Below are 22885 nucleotides of genomic sequence, written 5' to 3'. Positions count from 1 at the left end.
TTGGTCTTCACATAATAACAGCAGAATATGATGAACCAGTAGCTGTAAGGAGGTGATATGATCCTCGACGGTCAGACCTTCAGACTGGATATTTAACTTTTCTGTTAAAAAAACAAAAATAAAATGGAAAAATTCAGTATTAAAAAACAATGCAAAATGCAAAAAAACAATTTATGTTTTGCACAAAATACTCACTTTGTTATAAAATGCTCTTTGTCTGAAGAAATTTTCATGTAGGCCTATTTCTGTGCTCCTCTAAAGTCCCCAAAGCAAATCTCCTGCACACATTAATGGATTTAAATATAAATATATTAAACTTAAACAGCATATTAAGCAAAAAAACAACAACAAAAAAACTCCCCAAAACATTATACGAGTATGAATTGCTCCATCTGAGGCTAAGACCTAAACTCAACTGCTGCATTCATATAATGACAATAACACTTAATGTTAAACTTGATACTAACAGCAATATAAAACATAACAGCTCACAACTCACAAATATTATTGATCAAAATTTTATTTATTGAACATTTACTTACCATTTGGTGAAAGAGATGACCTTCTGCTTGAACTGCATCATCCAAAAACACGATTCAGTGTGTGCTGTAAAAAGTGGGAGGTCTTCTCTATTTAACACCCTAAGAGTTAACAAACTCCACTAACAAAACACTGTGGGAGTTGATTTAAAAAAAAAGTGGTAACACTCTGTTTTGACACCAACTCTTTATTTTTATAGAGTTAAATAAAATAGTTTTAACTCAATCCAGTGTTAAATTAACTCTGAACTCTTTTTATTTCCATTAACACCGTAATTTTAACTCTGCTAAATTTGCTGTGTAGTGGATAATCGCTGCTAAAAGAATAACATAAAAATTCATCAGGAACACGTTTTTTATGCAAATGTTTTCTCTTAATTGACGGGGAAAGAGTTAAAGTAATTTTTTGGGCCATTTTTGCCTTCATTTTATAGACAGTATGTAGGGAGATGACAGGAAAGTACAGGGTGGGGAGTGGGGTACAGGATCGGCAAAGGACCTCTAACTGAGATTCAAACTCCCGAAAGTGCATTTTCACCAATGTCGGAGTACTGCCCACGCCCCACCACACCATCGTCTCTGACAAATAAACCATGGTTTTACAGTGTTTAAATCAGTGCCTGCAAGAACAATGCTCAGCTTTTATACATATTTACAGTACTACACTGTCAAAAATAAAGGTACGAAGCTGTCACTGGGGCAGTACCCTTTGAAAAAGGTCCTAATATGTACCATTTAGGTACAAATATGTTCCTTTAAAGGTACATTTTGGCAGTTCAAAGTACTAATATGCACTCTTTGGGTACAAATGTGTACCTTTTTAAAAGGGTACTGTCCCAGTGACAACTTTTGTACCTTTATTTCTGAGAGTGTATGGTTGTACTATAGCATTTGTAGTAAAACCATAGTAACCACAAATACACCATATACTGCAACTTCACTATTGCCACCGCACACTAGAAGGTAGTTGAGCTGAATTTGGGCTGATTTACGACAATCCTAGGTAAAGTCCTGATGATCAGAAATGTTACGATCAGAAATCCTGTTGAGTGGGGGGAACCCATGAGGATAACGTGCATGCACGCTGTAGACTGTCACTTGACACAAAATGATACCCAAACAGAAAGCAAGCTGATGAAAGCCAAAATAATAATAACCATAGTCAAAAGCAGCCCATGCAGTATTAAATTCACAATGAAATTGAAATGAAAAACTGTAATTTTAAAATAATATTGTGGTATTTTTATAATCTTTAATCAAAATGCAAAACTCCTTCCCTCCTCGAAACAATCCCTCTTTACTTTCAGTCACAGGGTATGGGGAAAAAAATCATAAAAAATACCCAACTTCCAATTAATTTTCGAAGGACGAAGTCCTGATTTACCTTTTTTACATTTTCACTTGGATATGCATCACCACAAGGGAAAATACGACAATCCCTACTTCCGATTAATGGCAACTTTAATGCAATTTCCGTCAAAGTTTACCATAAAGTCACATTTGATCGCAGGACTTTGCGACATTTACTATGTTTTCATTCGATAACGGGGTTGTTTGTAAATGGAATCTGTTGGTGTGTGGTGTGCTGTCATGATCACATTAAACATTTTTATTGTCATGTTTGTGGTTTCTCTTATTTTAATGGGGACATTTTACAAAACTTTTTTAAGATGTTAAATACATCTTTGGTGTCCCTAGAGTACTTATGTGAAGTTTTGGGTTAAAAAAATATCACATAAATCATTTATTATAGCATGTTAAAATTTTGTAGAACATGTGCCATTTTTGGGTGTGTCTTTTTAAATGCGAATGAGCTGATGAAATAGCAGTGGTTGGATAGTGCAGATTAAGGGGCGGTTTTATCCCCTTCTGACATCACAAGGCGAGCCAAATTTCAATGATCTGTTTTTCACATGCTTGTAGAGAATGGATTACCAAAACTAAGTTACTGGGTTGATCTTTTACACATTTTCTAGGTTGATAGAAGCACTGGGGACCCAATTATAGCACTTAAACACGGAAAAAGTCAGATTTTCATAATATGTCCCCTTTAAAAACTGATAAGACTTTAAACACACTGATAAGTGTGGCAAAGCATGTAGTTTAAAGGAACAGTATGTAGGATTGTGGTCAAAACTGGTATAGCAAAAACAAAACTTGTGGCTAAAACTGGTACTGCAATCACACATATGGTGGCCAATACACAACATGACAACATAAACATCAGTTGAGGGCTGCAACTCCACTTTTTAAATGACAATATCCTGGCCAGACCACTGTTGTCCGTCATATAAGTATTTGAAATGAAAATGTTTTCTTAATGTCTAGTGACATATCAGGGCCATTTTATGATTAATTGATATACATTTCTTACATACTGTTCCTTTAACTACAATATTTCTAATAAATGGCAATCTACCAAAAACGTGATCATTATACTTTTACTATAGCAAACCATGGTTACTATAGTAAAATGCTGGTTTTGCCAAAGGTACTCAATATGCAAAAAAAAGGTTACTAAAAAAACATGGTCAGGCACGAGTATAAACAAGGCATGCACCGCTAAATACAGTATAACTTAATAGTGTTATTAAAAGCCTCAAATCCTCATGGACTACCGTTTTATCTTTTTCTGTAGGTGCCCACTCCAATTGCACATCTCTGCCCCTCTCCCATGGAGAGATGGTGCGGCTGGATGAAGGACGTTTTCCCGCCCTGGAGCTCAACAACCGTCGGCTCTCTGTGAAAAATTCCTTCTGCCGGAAAAACGGAATTTACACCCGGTCAGTGCGGATGATGTATGGCTTATTTATTTTAAATACACCTACACGCTAGATCATAAATATTTACTAGAATATTTTCATAGCTAATGTAAAGTTTTTTTGCTGGAGTTTGAGGTAAATATCGTATATCAGTATTCTGTTCAGGTTGTTATTTGCACAATGGATTTCATTCCCGAATAGCTAAAAACACAGGGCGAGAGGGGAATGTATTCTCTCCGCACACAGAGCTTCGGCTCAGTCATTGATTTATATTCTGCTTCAGTCATCCTTTAAATGGATCAAGTTGGCATGGATTTTAATGACAGTCGCTCTTTTCAAATCCGTCAGCTCAAAGGAACACGCCAGACTGTTGGATCCCTAAGACCCCCCTTCCCTTCATGTCTTATTGGCATTCAAAGTACATGCTGTAGAAAGTGACCATTTATGTAAGCTGCTTTAACAAATGTTTTATCATATTCGTTATAGACATAACATGTCCACAGTTAAAAGGTTTTTTCGAGACCATGAGCAAATTATACAATGACTTTGATGAATTTAGATTTTGAAAAGAAAGTTAGCAGATTTCATTTGTCACAGCCTAAAACTTTATATGTATGTGAATCTGACTGTGAAATTCATTTTGTCTCATAATCTATGATGAGATTAGAAGCATCAAAGTTTGATTTCACTCGTTGATTTCAATCTTTGACATGACCTTACTCAGTCAATATTAAAGATAGCCAGGTTATATTTTCACAAAATGTTCTTTACATTATATAGGATGATTTTATATAAAAAACAGGAAATCACAACAAATGACTTTAGCTGTTTCACAGGCAGTGAAGTGGTGTAGGTCTAGATTCGTGTTGTGATACTGTGCTCACCCTTATGCTCTCTCGTCCCAGAGCGACACCCCATAATCACCACCATACTTACAAATGTATACAGTATGCATTTTCGTGTAATTGAGAACATTCTGAAAGAATTCAACTGATTACAATCTTCACAAAAATGTACGGTATGTGGGAAATAATGTGTTTTTTAACCATAAACCACGCAAACACATAGTATTACACCAAATACACAAAATAACGTAGTTTTTTAGCAATGAAATAGCTGTTCTTTCGAAGCAGATGGTCTGTTCTTTTATTTTAAATATATTGTATGTTTATATATTTATAGAAGGCATTTTGTAAAAGTTTTGTAAAAAAATTTTGTGAAAAAAAATGGTGTGGAATGAGCTAATTTTAATATTGGCACAGACTTGTCCAAAGATTGTAGTAAAAATTAAATGTCAAATCATCAATTGCTTTTTATTTTCAGATTTTACAGGGAAGATTCATTATCACCTTGAAAAAAATAATAATTTACTTTCAATTTGGCACACATTTTGTGGTTTTAATTTTTATTTTATCATTTAATTTAAAATTTTGCGACACATTTAGCTGTTGTAATCATTTAATTAATTAATTTAAAATTTGCAAAAATATCTTCCATAAAATGTATAATTTTTTAACACAATGGAGTCATTAAGGGAAAACTCCACTTTTTTTGAAAATATGCTCATTTTCCAGCTCTACTAGAGTTAAACATTTGATTTTTACCGTTTTGGAATCCATTCAGCTGATCTCTGGGTCTGGCGCTACCACTTTTGGCATAGCTTGGCGGAATCCATTGAGTCTGATTGGACCATTAGCATCGCGCCTGAAAAAGGTGACCGAGGAGTTTCGTTGTTTTTCCTGTTTGGAACTTGACTCTTCTGTAGACATTGTGTACTAAGACCGACAGAAAATAAAATGTTGAGATTTTCTGGGCAGATGTGGCTGGAAACTGTGCTCTCATTCTGGCGTGGTGGTCAGGGACTTTGCTGCCGTGGCATGGCTGCGGGGGGCGCGGTGGTATTATGCAGCAGCCGAAAATAGTCCCCTTAGTATCTTTCAATAGCTGGTGCGTAGTGTCGCTGCGCCTGCTGCAGCCATGTTGCGGCGGCGAAGTCCTTGATTATTACACCAAAATGAGAGTATAGTTCCTAGCCATATCGGCATAGAAAATCTCAACATTTTATTTTCTGTCGGTCTTACTACACAATGTAACTACAGAAGGGTCAAGTTTTAAACAGGAAAAATATCGAAACTCTTTGATTATTTTTTAGCGCGATGCTAATGGTCTAATCAGATTCAAGTGATTGTGCTAAGCTATGCTAAAAGTGCTAGCGTCAGACCCGGAGATCAGCTGAATGGATTGCAAAACTGTAAAAATCAAATGTTTAACTCTAAGGGTGCTGGAAAATGAGCCTATTTTCAAAAAAAGTGGAGTGTCCCTTTAAGATTATTTTATTGCTGGATGGGTGTGCTTTTTTATAGCCTCAAAAGTTAAAAAAAAAAACTAAGAACTGCTGAAATATCTCTGTGTTCAACTGAAGAGAGAAAGTTAAATACACCTATGGCATGAAGTTGAATATATTATGAGAGAAAACTATTCATTTAAGCAACCTAATTGGTCTCACTTTACTGAAAGACCAATTGAATGAACATCTTTGAAACAGACTGAAAAAAATGTGTAAGATTTCAAAACCCTTTAGCCAGAATTTATTATTCAAACTAAATCTTATGACTTTTTAGCACTGTTCTAGATTAAGAAGTGTTTTATGTAAACATTTGCTTTATTCTAATAGCATGGATCTGAAGTTTCTTTGTAGAGTTTGCAGGCCACTTAGTTTGATTGGATGTAGGGAAGGGTCTATTGTGAGCTTCCTCTGCTGGTAATTGGAGAAGCCGCTCTGGGACTATTATAGTGGAATGTACTGGGGGGTTTGGGCTGGTGTTCTGCCCAGTTGCAGAGGCTCGGGATGGGGATCAAAGGAGACTGAGCAGTAGATGACTTCCACTCTGGATGCAGTCCTGATAATGAGCTACCGACTAGATAAAGTCTTAAGAGATTTTGATGGAGGTAGAAAAGAGGTCTAGGAATTGAGGAAGACCTTTTGCACTAAAGCAATGAAAGTATACGGCGCTCGTGAATAATTGAAAGCCTTCACTGGCTGTCGAGGGATGTTGGGGGCTGTTTGACATGGCTCCGCCTCTGTGCTTCTGCCTGCCTCAAATCTCAGCCTCCTCTGAATTTTAAACAGATACAATGTCATAACCCTCTCCTCCCCCTCAAGTCTCTTTGCTTTTATCCCAGGGGCACTGTTTTTGCTGGGACAACCCCTCCACCACCAGGGTTTTCCATTAGTATACAACTCGGTTGTCGGTTGTCAGATCGGACATAGCATCGTACATTTACCATTGATGTGCTTGGCTGGTGGTTGCCACGTTTTTCAAAATCCCTCTTGCATCCTTATTAGGGCTTTCCAAATAACAGACAGTTCTTGAAATAATTAGTGAGTTGTTTCAGCTTGATTTAAATTCTAAGCCAACTGATGTGAATCTCTGAACCGGGGCAGCTTAGCAACCTCGGTTCAAAAGCTGACATCTCCAGTGACCTTGGCTTTGAGCATATCAGACCTCATTATGGCAAATGAAGAAAACTCATCTCGCCGCGTAGCGTTCGTTCTTACGTTATTTTTCAAGTGGTTCAAAGAAATGCCGTCTAATCCCCCATAACTCCTAAATCTGTCTTCAGAAGACACTGGAATGACTTGCTGGCCTTTTCCTTTGGATCGTTGACCTCCGTTTTTTTTCTGGCGTGTGCAGACGCTGTTTATCAGTTTATTCATGCAGTCAAAATGAGCTTTGAGAATTCGTCCAAGAGCAAGCTACATCACAGCGTGTGTTTGCTTGCGTAATCCAGATCTTCAAACAGGGCAAATGGATCCCTTAGCCTCTGTTTCAAATGATTAACCTACAGTTAAAATGTACTGTCACTTCAAGATCAGAAATGACACATCGGTCAACTTTAACCGTGGGTTAACACACCAGCCGCGTTTAAGGCGTCAAATTTGCGTCTACCGCGTCTAGTTTGCCGCTTGAACAGTTTGAGTTTACTCTCTTCGGTTTCACGCGCGAAATTCTAGTCATCAAGACATTCACGCGAAAATTCGCGTCATGGGGGGGGCTTTTGCGACTCCGCTCATTTCATGTAATCACGTCACTACTAGAGCAAGCTCATGATTGGTTTACGCGGCACGTTTTTCCGCCAAAGTTAAAAAAATTTAACTCCCATTCCTGCAGCAACGCTCAATTTGCGCCATTCACGCGAACTAGACACACGAATGAGGTGGAAGCGCGTCTACTGCGCCACGCTAAATGCCACATTCGCGCCGCGAGACCGCCAGACGCACGTCAACGGGTCTTCACATTGACTTAACATTAAAATCACTCGCGCTTGATGCCTCTACCGCGGCTGGTGTGAACACAGCATTAGGGTGCAATGCCATGATCATCTTTACTTAGAAAACGCATAACAATTTGATTGTGAATGACCCAGAATGTACACTTTATTCTGTTTTTTCTCTCCAGATCTCCGCCCCGACCCAGTCCGGGCAGTCTGCACTACTCCGATGAAGACGTCAGCATTAAATACAATGACCTGGTCCCTGCAGATAGCAGTAGTCTGACTGAAAAGCCCTCAGAGGTGTCTGACTCACAGGTGATTCACTCCTGACAATATAATTCCTGTTTCTTTATGTCATTAAGTCAACATGAAATCACAATTGACAATGTTTACTTTCTTTCTTAATGCAAGATCCTGGTTAAATTGTTTGCCTTTGTAAACTTTAATCAAAAGAAAATAACTGACACTGATATCTTATTTTGACATCACTTCCTATTTTTTTAAACGCACTCTCCATGCTACGAAGCTGAAGAGGGGAAAATAAAAATACTTTTTTTGTGCGCACCCAAAAGTTTTGCGGGATAAGATAAGCTATCGCCAATAAGATGCAGTCAAATGCAGTACAAATGGCATGCAACTTCTCTCTTTCTATATATATATATATATATATATATATAGGTAAAGAAATTTGGTTATATCTTAATTCATTTTTTATTTTATATCTTACTTTGTATCTTAAACGAGTCATTTAACACAATGCCACCTAGAGGCTGTTTTATGAATAACAATCACTTTAATACTGAAGGTCTGGTGTTTTTCCCTGCTTTTTCGGCCAATGCCCGCCCACGAGGCTGTTTGACCGACATTTTAAACAACCAATCACAGTGTGTTTCGTCTAGCGTCACGTTTCGGAGTGTGAAAATGTCCCCACAATAACGAACCGGTTGGCAACAAGTCAGTCATTGAAATAACCAGCTGCAACCAAATAGTATCTAAATAAACATCATTACAAGGTGTGTGCACTTTATCAAAAGCCACTACAATGAGACGTTCCCGGTAAACATCTGTTTGAAGCATATCTCTCCACTTTTTAACACCTACAAGCAATTCGGGAAACCAAACGCCAGCTGCAATCTTTTTGACTCCACTAAATGCCTCAAGCCATACTCTTGGACGTCTTTTACAGAGTCTATACCAGGAACTTTTATATTTTTGAGAATGCAAAGTTTAGCTGATCATGATGACTGCTCATTATTAGCCACGTAAACACAACTTACTCTCTTCCTCGTACGAACTTCAGAGCTTTGTTTCCCGGGGGACCGTGTTTCCCGGGGGACCGAGAATAATTGCGGCACTCGCGTCTCCTGAAATTCTGGTTTATTTCAACAAATCAGAAGATGACTTCGACATTCCCACAGGGCTTCCAGTTAAGTGTACGATACACAGCAGAAGTTTAGCCAACATTCTGTGGGCGTGACGTCTGAGGCTGAGACTACAATCACAGTAACGCTTGCGCCCACAAAAAGTCTTTTAAGTTTCTCATGTCATTTTTTTTACAAATGTCACTTCTAAGGGGGCGTGCACACCAAAGCTTTTTTACGCACCGAATGCCAGCTGTTTTTTTCAGCTGAGCGTCAGCTTTCTTCTGGCGAGCGCTTTGATAGATGTGATATTTGAGCTGTGAGCGGATTGGTTGTTGTGATACTTGTCCCGCCCCTCCTCCACTGTGGTTGGACGGGCGTGTGGGAGCTGACATTGACGGGCGGAGCGTTTCGCCCAAGGTTGAGTCTCTTTCGGCTCTCGGTGCTCGGAGCTGAGCGCGGAAAAAACTCAGAGCGCCGGCTCAATATTCAATTTTCTTTGGCCAGATTCACACGAAGCTATGCTATCCGATATTTTTTTAATCCGATCTTTCTCTCTCTGTAAACACGGAGTCGTCCCAATAAATGTGTAATGTGAACAAATGCCAGAAACAATGCCTTAAAGGTCCCGTTCTTTCTGTGTTTTTGAAGTATTGATTTGTGTTAACAGTGCGCAATATAACATGTGTTCATGTTTAACATGTAAAAAACGCTGCATTTTTCACACAATGTACTTATCTGTATAGCGCTGTTTTTACTGTCCTCAAAACAAGCTGATGTCTTTCTTGTTCTATGAAGTCCCTCCTTCAGAAATACATAACGAGTTCTGATTGTGTAGTTTGTTTAGTGTGTTGTGATTCGACGACAGCTTAGCTTGCTGTTAGCTTAGCTGGTGACTGACGTATTCCTGTGGGCAAAGTTTAGTCAAAAAATCTTATATTTAGGCCTTTAAAGCAAAAAGTTGAGGGCTGTAGTCTAATCCAGCCGTCGCTGTAGGCTTTGAAAGGGGACTTCTGTTAAAAAATATATTGCCTGGCAGTGAACTTTGAGCTTTATCATTTTCCAGGTATTATTATGCTCTAACAGCAACATTACACCCTAACTAAAGTTTGAAAAATGGGATCATGAAGAACCTTTAAGCGGCGTGTCGTAGTGAGGATGCATGTGTCATCACAAGAAGTTACCTTTGAGCTCTTTGACAATGGGGTTTTAAATACATATCAACATTCACAACAAGAAATGTGTGCAAACTGGAATAATGCAGAGATCAGGGAGCTCCTCACTATTCGTTCTGAAACTGAGATCGATTGCCAGCTTTATAGGCCAGTGCACTTTATGCACAAGTTCAGATCAGAAATAAATGCGCACATAGTTTCTTCAGAGATAAATAGCAGATAGCAAACTTACACATTTTCCCATGTATTTTCTGTAATCTGTGTGGGAAAAGAGCTAAAATAAACAGATTTGCTTTACACACAAAGACACAAGGGTGTCGGTTTCAGATTTATCCACCCCGGGACCCGGTTTCAAAAAAGAGTGGACTCAGGCTCCCAAAACGCTGAAACTGCCTAGAAAATCGTGAGTTGTGTGGACAGGGTCTTAGGTAGAAATAAGATTAAATGAAGAGCAAATGGAGATGTTTGCATAAGAGTCTCAGATTTATCTACTGATAAGACGACTCCAGTAATCTCACATGTCTCCAGTAGAGAAGAGATTTTAACTCACACAACTGTTCTCATGTTTTCACAGATGCCAAAGTCAATTATCAGAGATTTCACTTTGAATCCTATAATCCAATTCTTATTCAATCTCTAAAGCTGTAAAAGAGCAACTTCTGAACAGTAAAATTCCTCTCTGTGCCTCTATTTCCACTAAACAAAAGTATTGTTTCACATGAAATTAGATCATGATAAGGAAATTTAATGTAAGCTTACACAGCTTATTTCATTCATGGAAATCCAATCTCATGGACACGAGAAGCATTGCTTTTTCCAGGAAACAATAATTTCGCTTCATATCTCCAAATGTGTCACCATCACTTGCGGGTTTCTTTTATTTTAGATGAAGTAAAATAGTGTAGTCTACATATGCAGTAGATTATGACTATATACATGTTTGTGAAAATGTTTGGAAAAGGGCTCACCTCCCCTATTTGAGCATTTGTCCGTTCGACCACAACCAACCGAGAGTTATCAGATACCCACTGTGTAAAAACGTTGTTCTTTATAAGAACCCCTTTAATTCTCCTTTCTTTAGCTTTCCTCAACACTTGTATAAATACTGTTGGTAGACCTGCATGCGCTGTTTTAACTTTGACAAAGCTAATGTGCTCCTCAGTGTTTTGGGTGAGGCTGTAGTTGTTGGTGGTAGTCTAGCAGAGCAGTGCTGATAGCCCCCCAATGAGGGTATAATAAAAAGGAATAAATAAATAAAATAAAATAATTTTTGAATATAGTGTAATGTTAGGCCTGTATATGAAGAGTGGCAGAGCTAGATTTAAATGGGGTGGCCAGGGCTACATTAATTCTTTACCCACCAGCGTTTTTTAACTGAAATGCACTGAAATGTGCAAACTAAAAGAGAAGGAAGAGCCGAAATTTGTTGTGCTGCCATTTTAATATGAATTTTAAAGGGGACTGAAGCGATCAGGTAACCTTGAACACTTTATAGAGCTAACATGGCAACATTTTTAGGTGGGCCCCACTAAAAATGGCCTAACGACGCCTATAATATTATGAATCTGTAGATTATAGTAGATATTATACATGTTCAGATTATGGGAAAGATCACACTAACCAATAAAAAGGTACAAAAGCTGTCACTGGGACGGAGGTATTTTAAAAGGTCTTAGGGTGCACTCACACTATCCAAACCACACCGCTTCCCGGCGCGCTTGACCCCCAAAGCCTGGTTCATTTGACTAGTGTGATCGCTCTGTACCGCACCCGGGCACAGTTTGGTTTATCATGCTTGCAGAGGTGGGTTGGAGCGCAGTTCACTTTGGCTCAGGCGCGAAAGGCGCAGTGTGATAGCTAATCACGCCAGATCACGTTTCAAAAGGAGAGACTTCAGTTGCGCGACCACTTACCTTCATCTGCCTTCGTTAAAACCTTATGATTCGCACAGCAGGGTTACGTGAATGTCACACGCGACAGATCAAATAAAGCAATATGATAGGCATGTGAGAGGGCTGTGTGTCATCAAGCACCAAACGACTTCCTGCTTTGTTCAAAAGAATCGCATCGTAATGACAAATACGTGCCCTTGGATCGATAAAAGTACAGTGTGAGTGCGTGCTTCTGGGGGAGTAGGGAGGGGGGACGAGTGCGCTGGGGCATGGTTTGGTTTGGATAGTGTGAGTGCGCCCTTAATATGTAGCATTAAGGTCCAAAATGTATATTTGTGGTGCCTCTGAGGTACTAATATAAGTTTTGAAAGGGTACCGCCCCAGTCACAGCTTTTGTACCTTTTTTCTGGAAGCGTAAATTCTTGACGTTCTGTGATATGCAATTAAAGTACAGAAAACTTTTCTTTCTGGCTTGCAGGGCAGCGACTGCGAATACGAGTTGGATCCGAATCGGCAGAAGACCCACTCTTTCGTCAACCACTACATCAGTGACCCCACCTACTATAATTCCTGGCGTCGACAACAGAAGGGCGTCTCTCGCCCTCCGGCGTACGGCTACTCACAGCCCGACACGGTGGCGGAACAGGAGTCCCGACCCCACCCTCCTCCGCTGCCACCTTTACCACCCCTGCTACCCCACACCAATCCCTCTCCGCAACCCCAGAGCCACGCCACCCTGTTTAGGCCTAAGGGGAGCCGGACTCCCACCCCATCGCTGCTCTCCTCTGATAACAACAGTCAGCACACCATGTACAGGCCACCTAGCAGCCTGGGAGCCTCCACCCAGGTGCCAGCCACGGGATTTTCATCGTTTGTTTGATAGAAGACTCTCGTTTCAATGACAGCACACCTGTGTTTGACTCCTGCATTATCATTGGTCTGTTCTTACGGTGCTGCATCTTGTTAGACATCCAGTGCTGCTTTTGGAGTTTATTCGGCCCCTCGTGAGGACTTGCAGGTGTGTATGTGAGCTAGAGCATTTAAACACAGACAATCATGTTTAGAGAATTTGTTAATTTATTTACCATTCACTATGTCTAGGAGATTACGGGATGTTCAGAAATGTCAAATTTGAAAAACAAAAAAGGTGTTATTTTTCATGTCATGTATTGGGGTCCAAAAGATTTTAAAGAAATACTTCAGATCTGCACTAAATCTGACACATTTCTACATTAATTTTTGACATTGGTCATGTTATTTCCTTGCTTCCATGGAAGCTTATGAGATGCTCTTTAGATCGATCTCAAATCTATGACATTAAGAAATCCATGTAAACATCTAAATAACAAAAAATGAAATGGTGATGATACAATCTGCACTGAACAATTTTGTACTAAATTCGAAAAATGCAAAATATAAGTATAATTTTACTTCAATCTTAGTCCCTAGAAGTTAAGTAAAGGCTGATTTATGCTTCTGCATTGGATGCCATAGGCTACATGTCAGTTTTCATTTATACTTCTGTCATTGTTTGCGTCGATGTGCAATTACACATGCAGACCACGGGCATGTTACAGGTCTATTCATCACGGTATCAAGGCAAAAGCCAAAGAATGAACATCTTATTGTGTATGTTGTTAAAGAAGCATCAGCATTGAATGTGGTTATAAACAGAGCTTTAGTTAAAGCCACAATATGTCGATTTTTACCACTAGAGGTCGCAATTACACAATAACAAAGACGAAGCTTAATGACGTTATATGTTATATACGTGTTTGACCACTCGTGTTGCCATAGTTTCTGCAACCGGAAACTGCGATCTCAGCTCATTTCAGGTAATAAAGTAACAGGAGAAAGACGCTACCTACTGTATTCTTCTTGCCATAGGGGTTGTGCACACCAAAACTTTTTAACGCGCCTGAAAACGCCTGGACAACGCCTTCAGCTGAGCGCTTTGGTAGCTGTGGTATGTCAGCTGTGAGACGGTTGGTTGCAGTGATACTTTTCCCGCCCCTCCTACACTGTGATTGGACGGCCGCGTGAGAACTGACATTGACGAGCGGAGCTTTTTACCCAACGTTGAATATTTTTCAACTCTCGCTGAGCTTCCATTGGAAACAATTGAAAACATGCGCCGGCCGCGGGCGTAAAAGTCTTGGTGTGCACGCCCCCATACAGTTTACACTGAATGAGAATATTTGTTTTTGATTTTACTTACATCGTTTAAAAGTAGACATTCCAAGCAGTATGTAGACATTTATCTTTTGTTTGTCTGACAAGTATTCGTAAAATCATAGTTCATTTTTCTGAAAGGACTTTACTTAGGGAGAGAGAACAGAACGCGCATCATGTTTATTTTCTTAATTTTGTGTTAAAAAATAGACATTTTAATGTTTTAAATGATGTATAAATCATATCTGTATGTCCAAAATCAGCAGAGCGTTCTAAGTCTCTTTGCGCAGTAATTAAAAAACAAAGAGGATGCGGCGCCCCCGCCAGGGTCGAGCCCAGGGAAATAAGTCACTAAAAGGGAAATGAGTCATTATTTAAAACAGGAATTTTTCTGGATTTACAAATCCTTGGGAACTTTTGGGATAATGTAAGTACAAAACTGCATTACAAAAATCGTACATATTGTGGCTTTAAATATCTCTCCTCAACTTTGCCTATTTTTTTTACCTCCGCAAGCGGAAATGCGTATGAGGAAATGCAATGCTGATTTTTTACCTGAGGAAGGGTTTCTAGCAGACTATTCACAGCACTTGCGGTGCATGTAGAATTGATGCGTTGTCACATTATTGGAGAGACGCTGTAGGTCCGACGCATAAGTATAAATCATGCTTAAGAACAAATTGCATTTAGCATTGTATGTAATGCTAGAAAAAGCTCTTATTATTTGTAAAATTTGTTCAAATTTTGTTTGTGTGATTTTGCTCTGATGTGTTTAGACATTCAATAACAGATTATCTGTAAAAGCAAAAGATAAAACTGTGAATTTGTAGCAATGTCAGTCTTTGGAACTGAAAGCTTTTTCCTGCACCTTATACATGCGAACTGAACAAACATGAATGGAAATAGGATTCCTGTAAGGATATTGAATTTCTATTGGATTCAATACATGGTCAGTTTTATTTTTTGCTTATCATTTGTAAAAAAACAGCCAAGTTGGCACAGAAAAGGAGGCAAAGGAAGAGACTCTGAATGCTGCCATCGTTTTAGTGACTGCTGCACATTTCGTTGAAATGTTTAAAGATCATGTTCGTTTGGTATTTCATAAGACTGAGAGATGCAGGTACTTTATGAGATTGTTTATGAGGAAATTGTTATGCCCATAATAAAAAAAACAACAACATATATTTACATATTTATTAGTCATTTTGAGAGCTACCACTGAGAATGTTTGTTCACATCTGAGAATATCATGCATAAGACAATGTAAAGATAAGTGCGTGGGTGAATATCTTCCATAGGTACATTAAAAGATCAACATTTGCAAATGAGCTACATGGACTCACAACACATGGTTTCACAAAAGCAGGTGATGCTACACTGTGTAAGATGATTTGTACAGATAAGTCACAAATGTCACATCCGGGGTTCCTTTACACATAGAGATTGATAAAAATGTCTGCTATTTTAAACGACATTGTATGTATTTCTCTGAATATATTGTAGAATGTGTTTTCTTACAGTTCACGCAGTTTGACATAATGCAGTATGCTTACGTGTAAGTCAGCAGATATGCTTCATTTCTATACATTCGGTTGGTTTTATACTCTTAACTTAAAAAGAGCAACAGCAGTCTTATGTGGCAAACTATTTTAAAGGACTTTAAAATATGATGATCATGAATCACAATATCTTCTGTCTTGTTCTCTGTGAAGTGACTATCATTGTACAGAACTTGATGAATTATATTGGACCAAGGCATGGTTCTTATCGAAAATAAATTACTCTATTTTTCAGTGTTTTTGTTGATCTCTGTTGATCTTTGGCTTGAAAATGCAGCAACATAAAAAAAACATGTGTGTGTGTAAATGGGTGATTCTCACGAAACCATTGAAACACCACGGCAGTAATGATTTTAGCTTTAAAATGTGTAATATAGTAACATTAAAAAGCATCAGAATTAACACAATACTGTGTTCTACCTTGCACAATGTGTGATTTCAACATAAGAATTTATAATTGGAAATTTTATCTCATTTTTTGCTGAAATTCTCATTACCGCAATGTGTCCGGCTGTGTTTGAACATGCGTTATGTTGTAATTTAATCAAATGAACACAAAAATATTAAGAAAAAAATAATAAATGGATGTTTTGCTAGACTACTTTAGATGACAGAAAAAATATTTACTGAATATTCATGTTTAATAATAATGAAGAAAAATTAGGAAAATGATGTGTCCATGCCTGATGTTCTCATCCTCCGCAACACTTTTTGAGAACAGTTTAAGCACACATACAAAATTTTAATAAAGTTTGATTTTGAGTGTCCAAGCACATGGACCAGTTACTTCAAGATGGCTACCAGGTAAGATCAGTTAATTTGAAATATTGTCTTGTCAGAATGCTTACACGACATTTTGATTATCATTACCACAACAGATGCTTATTAAATGTTAATTTAATTAATAGAAGCATAATACTTTGATTTTAAATGCATGTGCAGAATCTCCAAATTATGTTCTTTCAGGTTTGTCATGTCATTTTGAAAATATGTCAGTGTTGATGTTTTCTGACTGTTGCGGTAATGAGATTTTTTAGGACTAATTTTTTTAATTATGTTACAAAAAGTGTTAAATGATAAGTAAAAGTTTTTAAATTAATGTTCCCATTTACTCCAGACTTTGTTTTTCAATGTCTGGTGGGAAAAAAGTTAATTTAAGCAATTTTTACATTTTCATGCTTGACATTTTTAAAACCAAGTTTTCGTGAGAATCACCCAAATATAAAATAAGTAGTGCTGGGCAAAGATTAATCGCCATTAATCGCATACAAAATAAGTTAAATGCACGTATGTATATTTTGCATAATATACAAATGTGTACTGTGTGTAATTATTATGTATAAATAAAAAATATATATATAAATAAAAAATTCTGAAATTAATATATGTATGTGTGTGCGGTTAAATATACATAATAATTATACACAGTACACACACATATATTATGTAAAAAAAAAATCACTTTTATTTTGTTTGCGATTAATCGCGATTCATTTTTGCCCAGCACTAAAAATAAGGGTTTTTTTTACAGGCAAATGGTCTTGGTTTAGGGATAAACTTCTATTTTTTATTTATATTCATGCATTTTGCATTCCAGTTTAACTTCTCAAATAAAATACATACTGACCTAAAGATGTGTATATATCTGTAACCTGCAAAACATAGCAACATGTTTTTGTCCGGTTTTCTGTACCAATATTTACTTTCTTATTTGTTATTGTTGACTCTTTATGGCGGTTTTCCATTGCCTAATACGGCTCCCTACAGCTCACTTTTGGGGGGGGTTGCACTGTGTACAGTACCTAGTAGGGATGTAATGATTAATCGTGTGTCCTATTAAAAATGCCTGTCTGAAATCGATTCTGAATCGCAAGGCTGCGATTCTTTGTGTCATGCACAGCTTGTGTGTGCACTATGGCTCTGTGATCAGTAGGAAGTCCTTATCAATCTAAAATCATTATGAGTCTGAGTCGTTTATAACGTGCATTTAAAAAAGCAACACTCGTTTACAAAATCAAATTCAAAATATTCCTTATTATCATGAAAATACCTGAAATAATTTGAAGAACAGCGATATAAATATTCCTGTAGACATTTCCTGGAATAGCGTTCGTAATACTACTTCTTCTGTGGCACAAAGGAATTTTCTGCACGAGAGCACCCCCTGGCTTTGGAATGTGCCGGGATTTCACCATAATTCATAAAAAAACCGTGCATTTGCAAGGTTAATCGTTACACCCCTAGTACCTAGTACCTGATACTTTTTCAGTAGCACCTCGGTTGATGCTCCAAGCCAGCCGTACGATATTAAAACATGATGTGTAAACACCGCATATTACTGAGAGAATCGTCATTACCATCGTCATTGCTAAATGCAAGATTAGCTTACCCTTGAATGCCGTCGAACAAGCCAAGTGATGTTGTCATCTGATTTGTTGAACAACCTTTGATTTCATGTTGAGCATTTGTTTGTATCACGTTTAAGATGAAAGTAAAATTTTACAGCAGTAAAGGGGGCGCAACCGATAATGCCCCGTTTTGACTGCCAGCGACTAGCAGTAGCATAGCGACATGATCTCATTAATTTCAATGGAAGCTTGCCGACTTCCGGCAACAAGAGCGACATTTGTTTGTATTGCGTTTAAAATGATGTCACAGCAGTAAAGGGGGCGCAACCAATAATGCCCGGTTTAGACCGCCAGCCACTAGCAGTAGCATAGCGACATGATCTCATTCATTTTAATGGAAGCTTCCTGCAACAAGAACGACAGTAATTTTTGGCGTCAGGAAGTGGGCGTGTCCATAGATGAAGTTAAGAGAAGTTAAGAAAAATTCAACTTTATGCAGATGATGAGCATCTTTGTGGAGCGACTACCAATGAGAGTGAAGCAGTGGAGTTCACGTCATCCACCTTTCGTCAGATATTGTAGAGGATGGTACGTATTTGTATATGACAGTTAGAATTAAAAAACGCCTCCTAGCGACCAGATGGAAGGAGACGGGCAACACACAGAAAAAAGTCGCTGGTGAACAGGGAGTCAGTCTTAAACCCATCCACTCTGAAGCAGCATTAAACTACAATTAAAAAGGCAAACTGAGTCAAGCGTGTCAAGACGAGCCGCGTATAGTGCCGAGTCGAGTTGTACCACGCAATAAATAAGTAACTTATGAGCTCTGCACTGGAATTTTCTTTCATTGTGCACTCATACTGCCCCTACATGTACACAAATTGCAAATAAAACTAATATTTCTAATCTGTTCTAATGGGAAAAAACATAAAGAAGAGACACACTGATACATCTCGTTGCCCTGCAGCTACATTGGAAAGATTTTCAGGCCAGATGAGAACGGGTGAGCATCAAACTATCCATGATCTAAAAAGAAACTGTTCAGACTTGGAAGAGTTCGTCTGGAGATAATCTCTTCATTCCAGGCCAGAAAGCATCGATCTGAATGTCAGAGGTTAAGACGAGATGTCACGAGAGATGACACATAATAACTCTGTATGAACAGATGACAGCTACAAATCCACTTCAGGTCATACCTACAAAGACAGAACATAATGTGTCTTTGCTGTAAATAAAGATAAATCATTCTGGGATAACGTACATTAACACATTACTGACAGCTCTTGGATCACATGGTTAATGGATCAATGAAATCTGGGACTACAGCCAAATGGAGGAAATGACTTTTAATTATGACTGAAAGACTTCCTCAATGTACCGCCTGTCACGCTGTTAATCTAATTATGACCATGAATGATCGTGAGTCATAATGCGCTCCATTCACATCAGTTTATTGTGTTTATGAAAGCATCGTTTTTATTATGTGTTAAAGTGAGTGAATAAAAATGTAACTCAATGCCGCTGATGGGATCATCGCTACAAAAGGACACTGATACATGACCTTACTGTTTGAATCCCAAGCACAAATAGTGACCTCACTGTTCAAACATGCCTTTCTTAAGAGCACACAGTGCCAACGGCCTTAAACTGCAAAAGGATACTCCTATTTAGGCCCCTATAAGAGGTGCAATTGTCACATAATGGCCCTTTCCAAGCTGATTTATGTGAATATACAAACAACTGTTGAACCCTATGGGTACTCAGTAGACTTTCAAGGGACTGATGACTAACAATTGTTCACTGGGAGATCCCTATCATGTTAACTGCATTTCAAAGGGACATCCAAAAACAAGGGAAAGCCCACTGGGAGGGTAAACACATGTACCAGAGCTGCAAGATGTAAATGTAAAAAAAAGATTTTGTTACAGTTCTGTTTTGCATGAAGTACAACATTTAGTTTTTTATTTTATATAATAAATGTATAAATATTATATTTTATAAGTATTATGATGCCTAATCTAAAAAAAAGTAAAACAGTAAACACGACACAATATTTCCATATTCCATTCATTTAAATTATGTAAATCAATGGCAATTTACAGTAAACTTTAAAGTTACAAAACATGCAAAAGCAAGTGCGCCGCATGTTTCAATTTGTGCTATCTCTTTAAGCGCATCGTGTAAGGGGCGTCTCTACACGCAGAAGGGGCGTGTTCTACGCAAAAAGAGGCGGGGCTGAATAAATGATTGCAGAGAGCGGTGAGTTTACGGTAGAGCTTGAAACAGGAAGGATGCGGCTGGTTGTCTATGAACTCACAGTTTTTTGATATTGTGCAACTTAAAGATACAAGATATCACACCTGCATTAAAACATCGCAGAGGATCACAAGCGAAGTGTATACATGCTGAATGTTTAGTTGCTGAAGCAGCAGGTCTTTTAAAAACCTCCCGGAGATAAACTTACAAGCTTCACAGTGCGTGGATCAAAACGTTTAACGCAGTAAGTATTATTTTTTAACTTTATATACAAGAAACTGAAATATTTTACAGAATATGACTGCTTATTTTTTCACGTGCTTATGTGGGCTGTGCATATGGACTAAATCCACAGTAGTTTACACAAAAAAGGTACATTTTATACTTTATTATTTAGCTACTATAGGTAGTATTTGGTTAGGTACAAAGTTTTTGTTTGGTTTATTGAGGATAGCCACACGTACACCATTACTACACAGCCTGAAAGGTCATGGGCGTGTGAGGATGGGCGTCTTTCATTATCTCAAATACGATTTTGTTCACAAAATAAAATACAGTATATTACAAAATTGCCCAGTCATACATCACGCATGTGTTTGCATTAATACGAACAGATGGCTGTCTGTTCATTGTTTATTTCTGTGAGGATCTGTCATCTTCTGCACATGCTCAGCTCCGCGCAGCTCCATCATTGTTCTTTATTTACCGTGCGATTCGCTTCTCACGAATCAAATGACATGAATATCAACGTGTACTCTTGATTCCGACAGTAAGATAACATTTACTCGATCAAATCCTGGAGTAATTACATATTTTACCACAACCTTTGCCTAACCCTTCATATCTTTGATTCATTCGGTCTGTTTTACAATGTCTGGGTAAATTACTAGGCTATTAAAAAATACCGGTTTGCCTCAGATTTATAAATAAAACGTATTTATTGTGATTGTATGCGAGGTTGGAGAAACCAGGAATGTCAGGTTTTTAACAAAGGGAAGATCCGCGTGAAAGCATTGAATGATGCACATGGCAATGGATGAATGGGATGAACTTGAATGCCCTGACCCGTTTCTGAAACCAGTGCCTTTGTAAGCCCAAAATCTTAGTCAAGGTAGCTCAGTATGGCTGTGAATTGTGAACAGACAATATGAGAGAGATAAGTCTTTATAACAATATACATTTTATAACATAATTCGATTTTTTTAAAGCCTTATACCCAGAGTTCAAATTATGTCAAAGATTATGGGGTCCCCTATCTAAGCCCCGCCCCCCGTGATTTCACAAAGTAAGATGTGGTCCTTTTTCTTGGTCCTGGATCAACGTTTTAATCAAAGAAACCCCAAATTACCCTTACCTCAAACCCTAACCATTTTACCCCTCAAATTAGTGTAAAAATTATAGTTTGAGAATCATTTTTTTAGTCCATAACCCAATCCTAAGTCAATTCCTCCAGAAAACAGCTTAAAGCGCACTTGAGAGTTTACATTTATTTAAAAAAAAATTGGATTCGTTTATTGCAAAAATTAGAAATATAATGGACAATACGCTTTGGACCTAATATAAGCATTGATGGACCCCCTAATTTATATTTTTGTGCTTTACACCCCAGCCCCCCTCAATTCAAACACTGCTTATGCCAAATGACCTGTAATTTCTGCCAAAATACCACCGTGGAAACTTATTATTGGCACAATTGCCATCAAAATGGAAATCACCACTATTATTGCCACTAACTGTAGTATTTTAATGCAAGCTGTGGCATATGTGTCAATTCATGACTCATTTTGGGGATGGCATATGGTGCAATGCTGAAGTGTGTTTACACACGTGTGTCTGGATGTGTACCGGCTGATAAATGTTCCTGGTGTTTGTTTAGCTTGAGAAGTTCAGCACCTGCTGGTCATCCGGTACCTTGGATAACGTGTTTCCCATTTTCCTTTTCATTACTTCTGCGACAGTAAACAGACCACCAGCAACAGATGGACAAGTTTATATAATCACTGCTCGAAAGTGTTTGCTTTCTGCTTTCGGTTTATTTGAGTTTACCATTTGAAAACCGTTTTCCTCATTTAACAAAGCACTGTCTGTTTAACGTATGCGCTGTAAGTTTTGCCCTCTGGAAGTCATGGCTGATGTTTTAGGTTTCACAGCTGCCTCTGGCCTTTGTAAAACATATCTTAATTGCACCATTTTTTTTTTTGTCAGCCTAACATATACAGTTTAGATCTCAGCTGTCTGTTTGGACAAATGTTAAAGATTATCCAGAGAAGTTTTTTATTTATTTAATTTTCCTAATTGGAAATAAAGAACAACTGGTGTTAAAGTGATGCTACTACATCCCAGTAATAGCGCAGTAATGGAAACAGAAGCAAGCCCACACTATTGTTGTCTCAGTGGTATGAGTGCTGTGTTTCAGCAAGTCGCAGTCTCGACCCCACAGTTATTGGTGTTCTGTGTGTGGCTAACCGTCTGTCCAACCTTTCTGCATTCCAGGAAATACCGCATAAACTGTCTGTATTTTCCCCCCAAAACAGAGCAGGGCAACC

The 22885-nt window shown here is 38.2% G+C and overlaps 2 protein-coding genes across 7 annotated transcripts in view; both read left to right on the top strand.

Annotated features, from left to right (window-relative positions):
- Window positions 1-15974, top strand: part of sdk2a (sidekick cell adhesion molecule 2a) — a 252076-nt gene extending 236102 nt beyond the window's left edge. For 3 of the 6 annotated variants that reach the window (XM_073856927.1, XM_073856925.1, XM_073856923.1), the window contains 3 exons: window positions 3178-3322; window positions 7762-7891; window positions 12483-15974. In XM_073856927.1, coding sequence (XP_073713028.1) covers window positions 3178-3322; window positions 7762-7891; window positions 12483-12884 — 677 coding nt within the window. In that variant the 3' untranslated portion in view covers window positions 12885-15974. Of the gene's footprint in view, window positions 1-3177; window positions 3338-7761; window positions 7892-12482 lie in introns of all 6 variants that reach the window. The other 3 variants (XM_073856926.1, XM_073856924.1, XM_073856922.1) reach the window with 1 other exon arrangement.
- Window positions 15975-20333: 4359 nt separating this feature from the next.
- Window positions 20334-22885, top strand: part of cdc42ep4a (CDC42 effector protein (Rho GTPase binding) 4a) — a 29556-nt gene continuing 27004 nt past the window's right edge. The window contains exon 1 of the mRNA XM_055187302.2: window positions 20334-20583. The gene's annotated coding sequence lies outside the window, so the exon portion shown is untranslated. The remainder of the gene's footprint in view (window positions 20584-22885) is intronic.

The sequence above is a fragment of the Misgurnus anguillicaudatus genome, chromosome 19 (assembly GCF_027580225.2).
Source record: "Misgurnus anguillicaudatus chromosome 19, ASM2758022v2, whole genome shotgun sequence".
Lineage (NCBI taxonomy): Eukaryota > Metazoa > Chordata > Actinopteri > Cypriniformes > Cobitidae > Misgurnus > Misgurnus anguillicaudatus.
The sequence above is the reverse complement of the archived record's forward strand: the minus strand, read 5'-3'. Positions and strand labels throughout refer to the sequence as shown.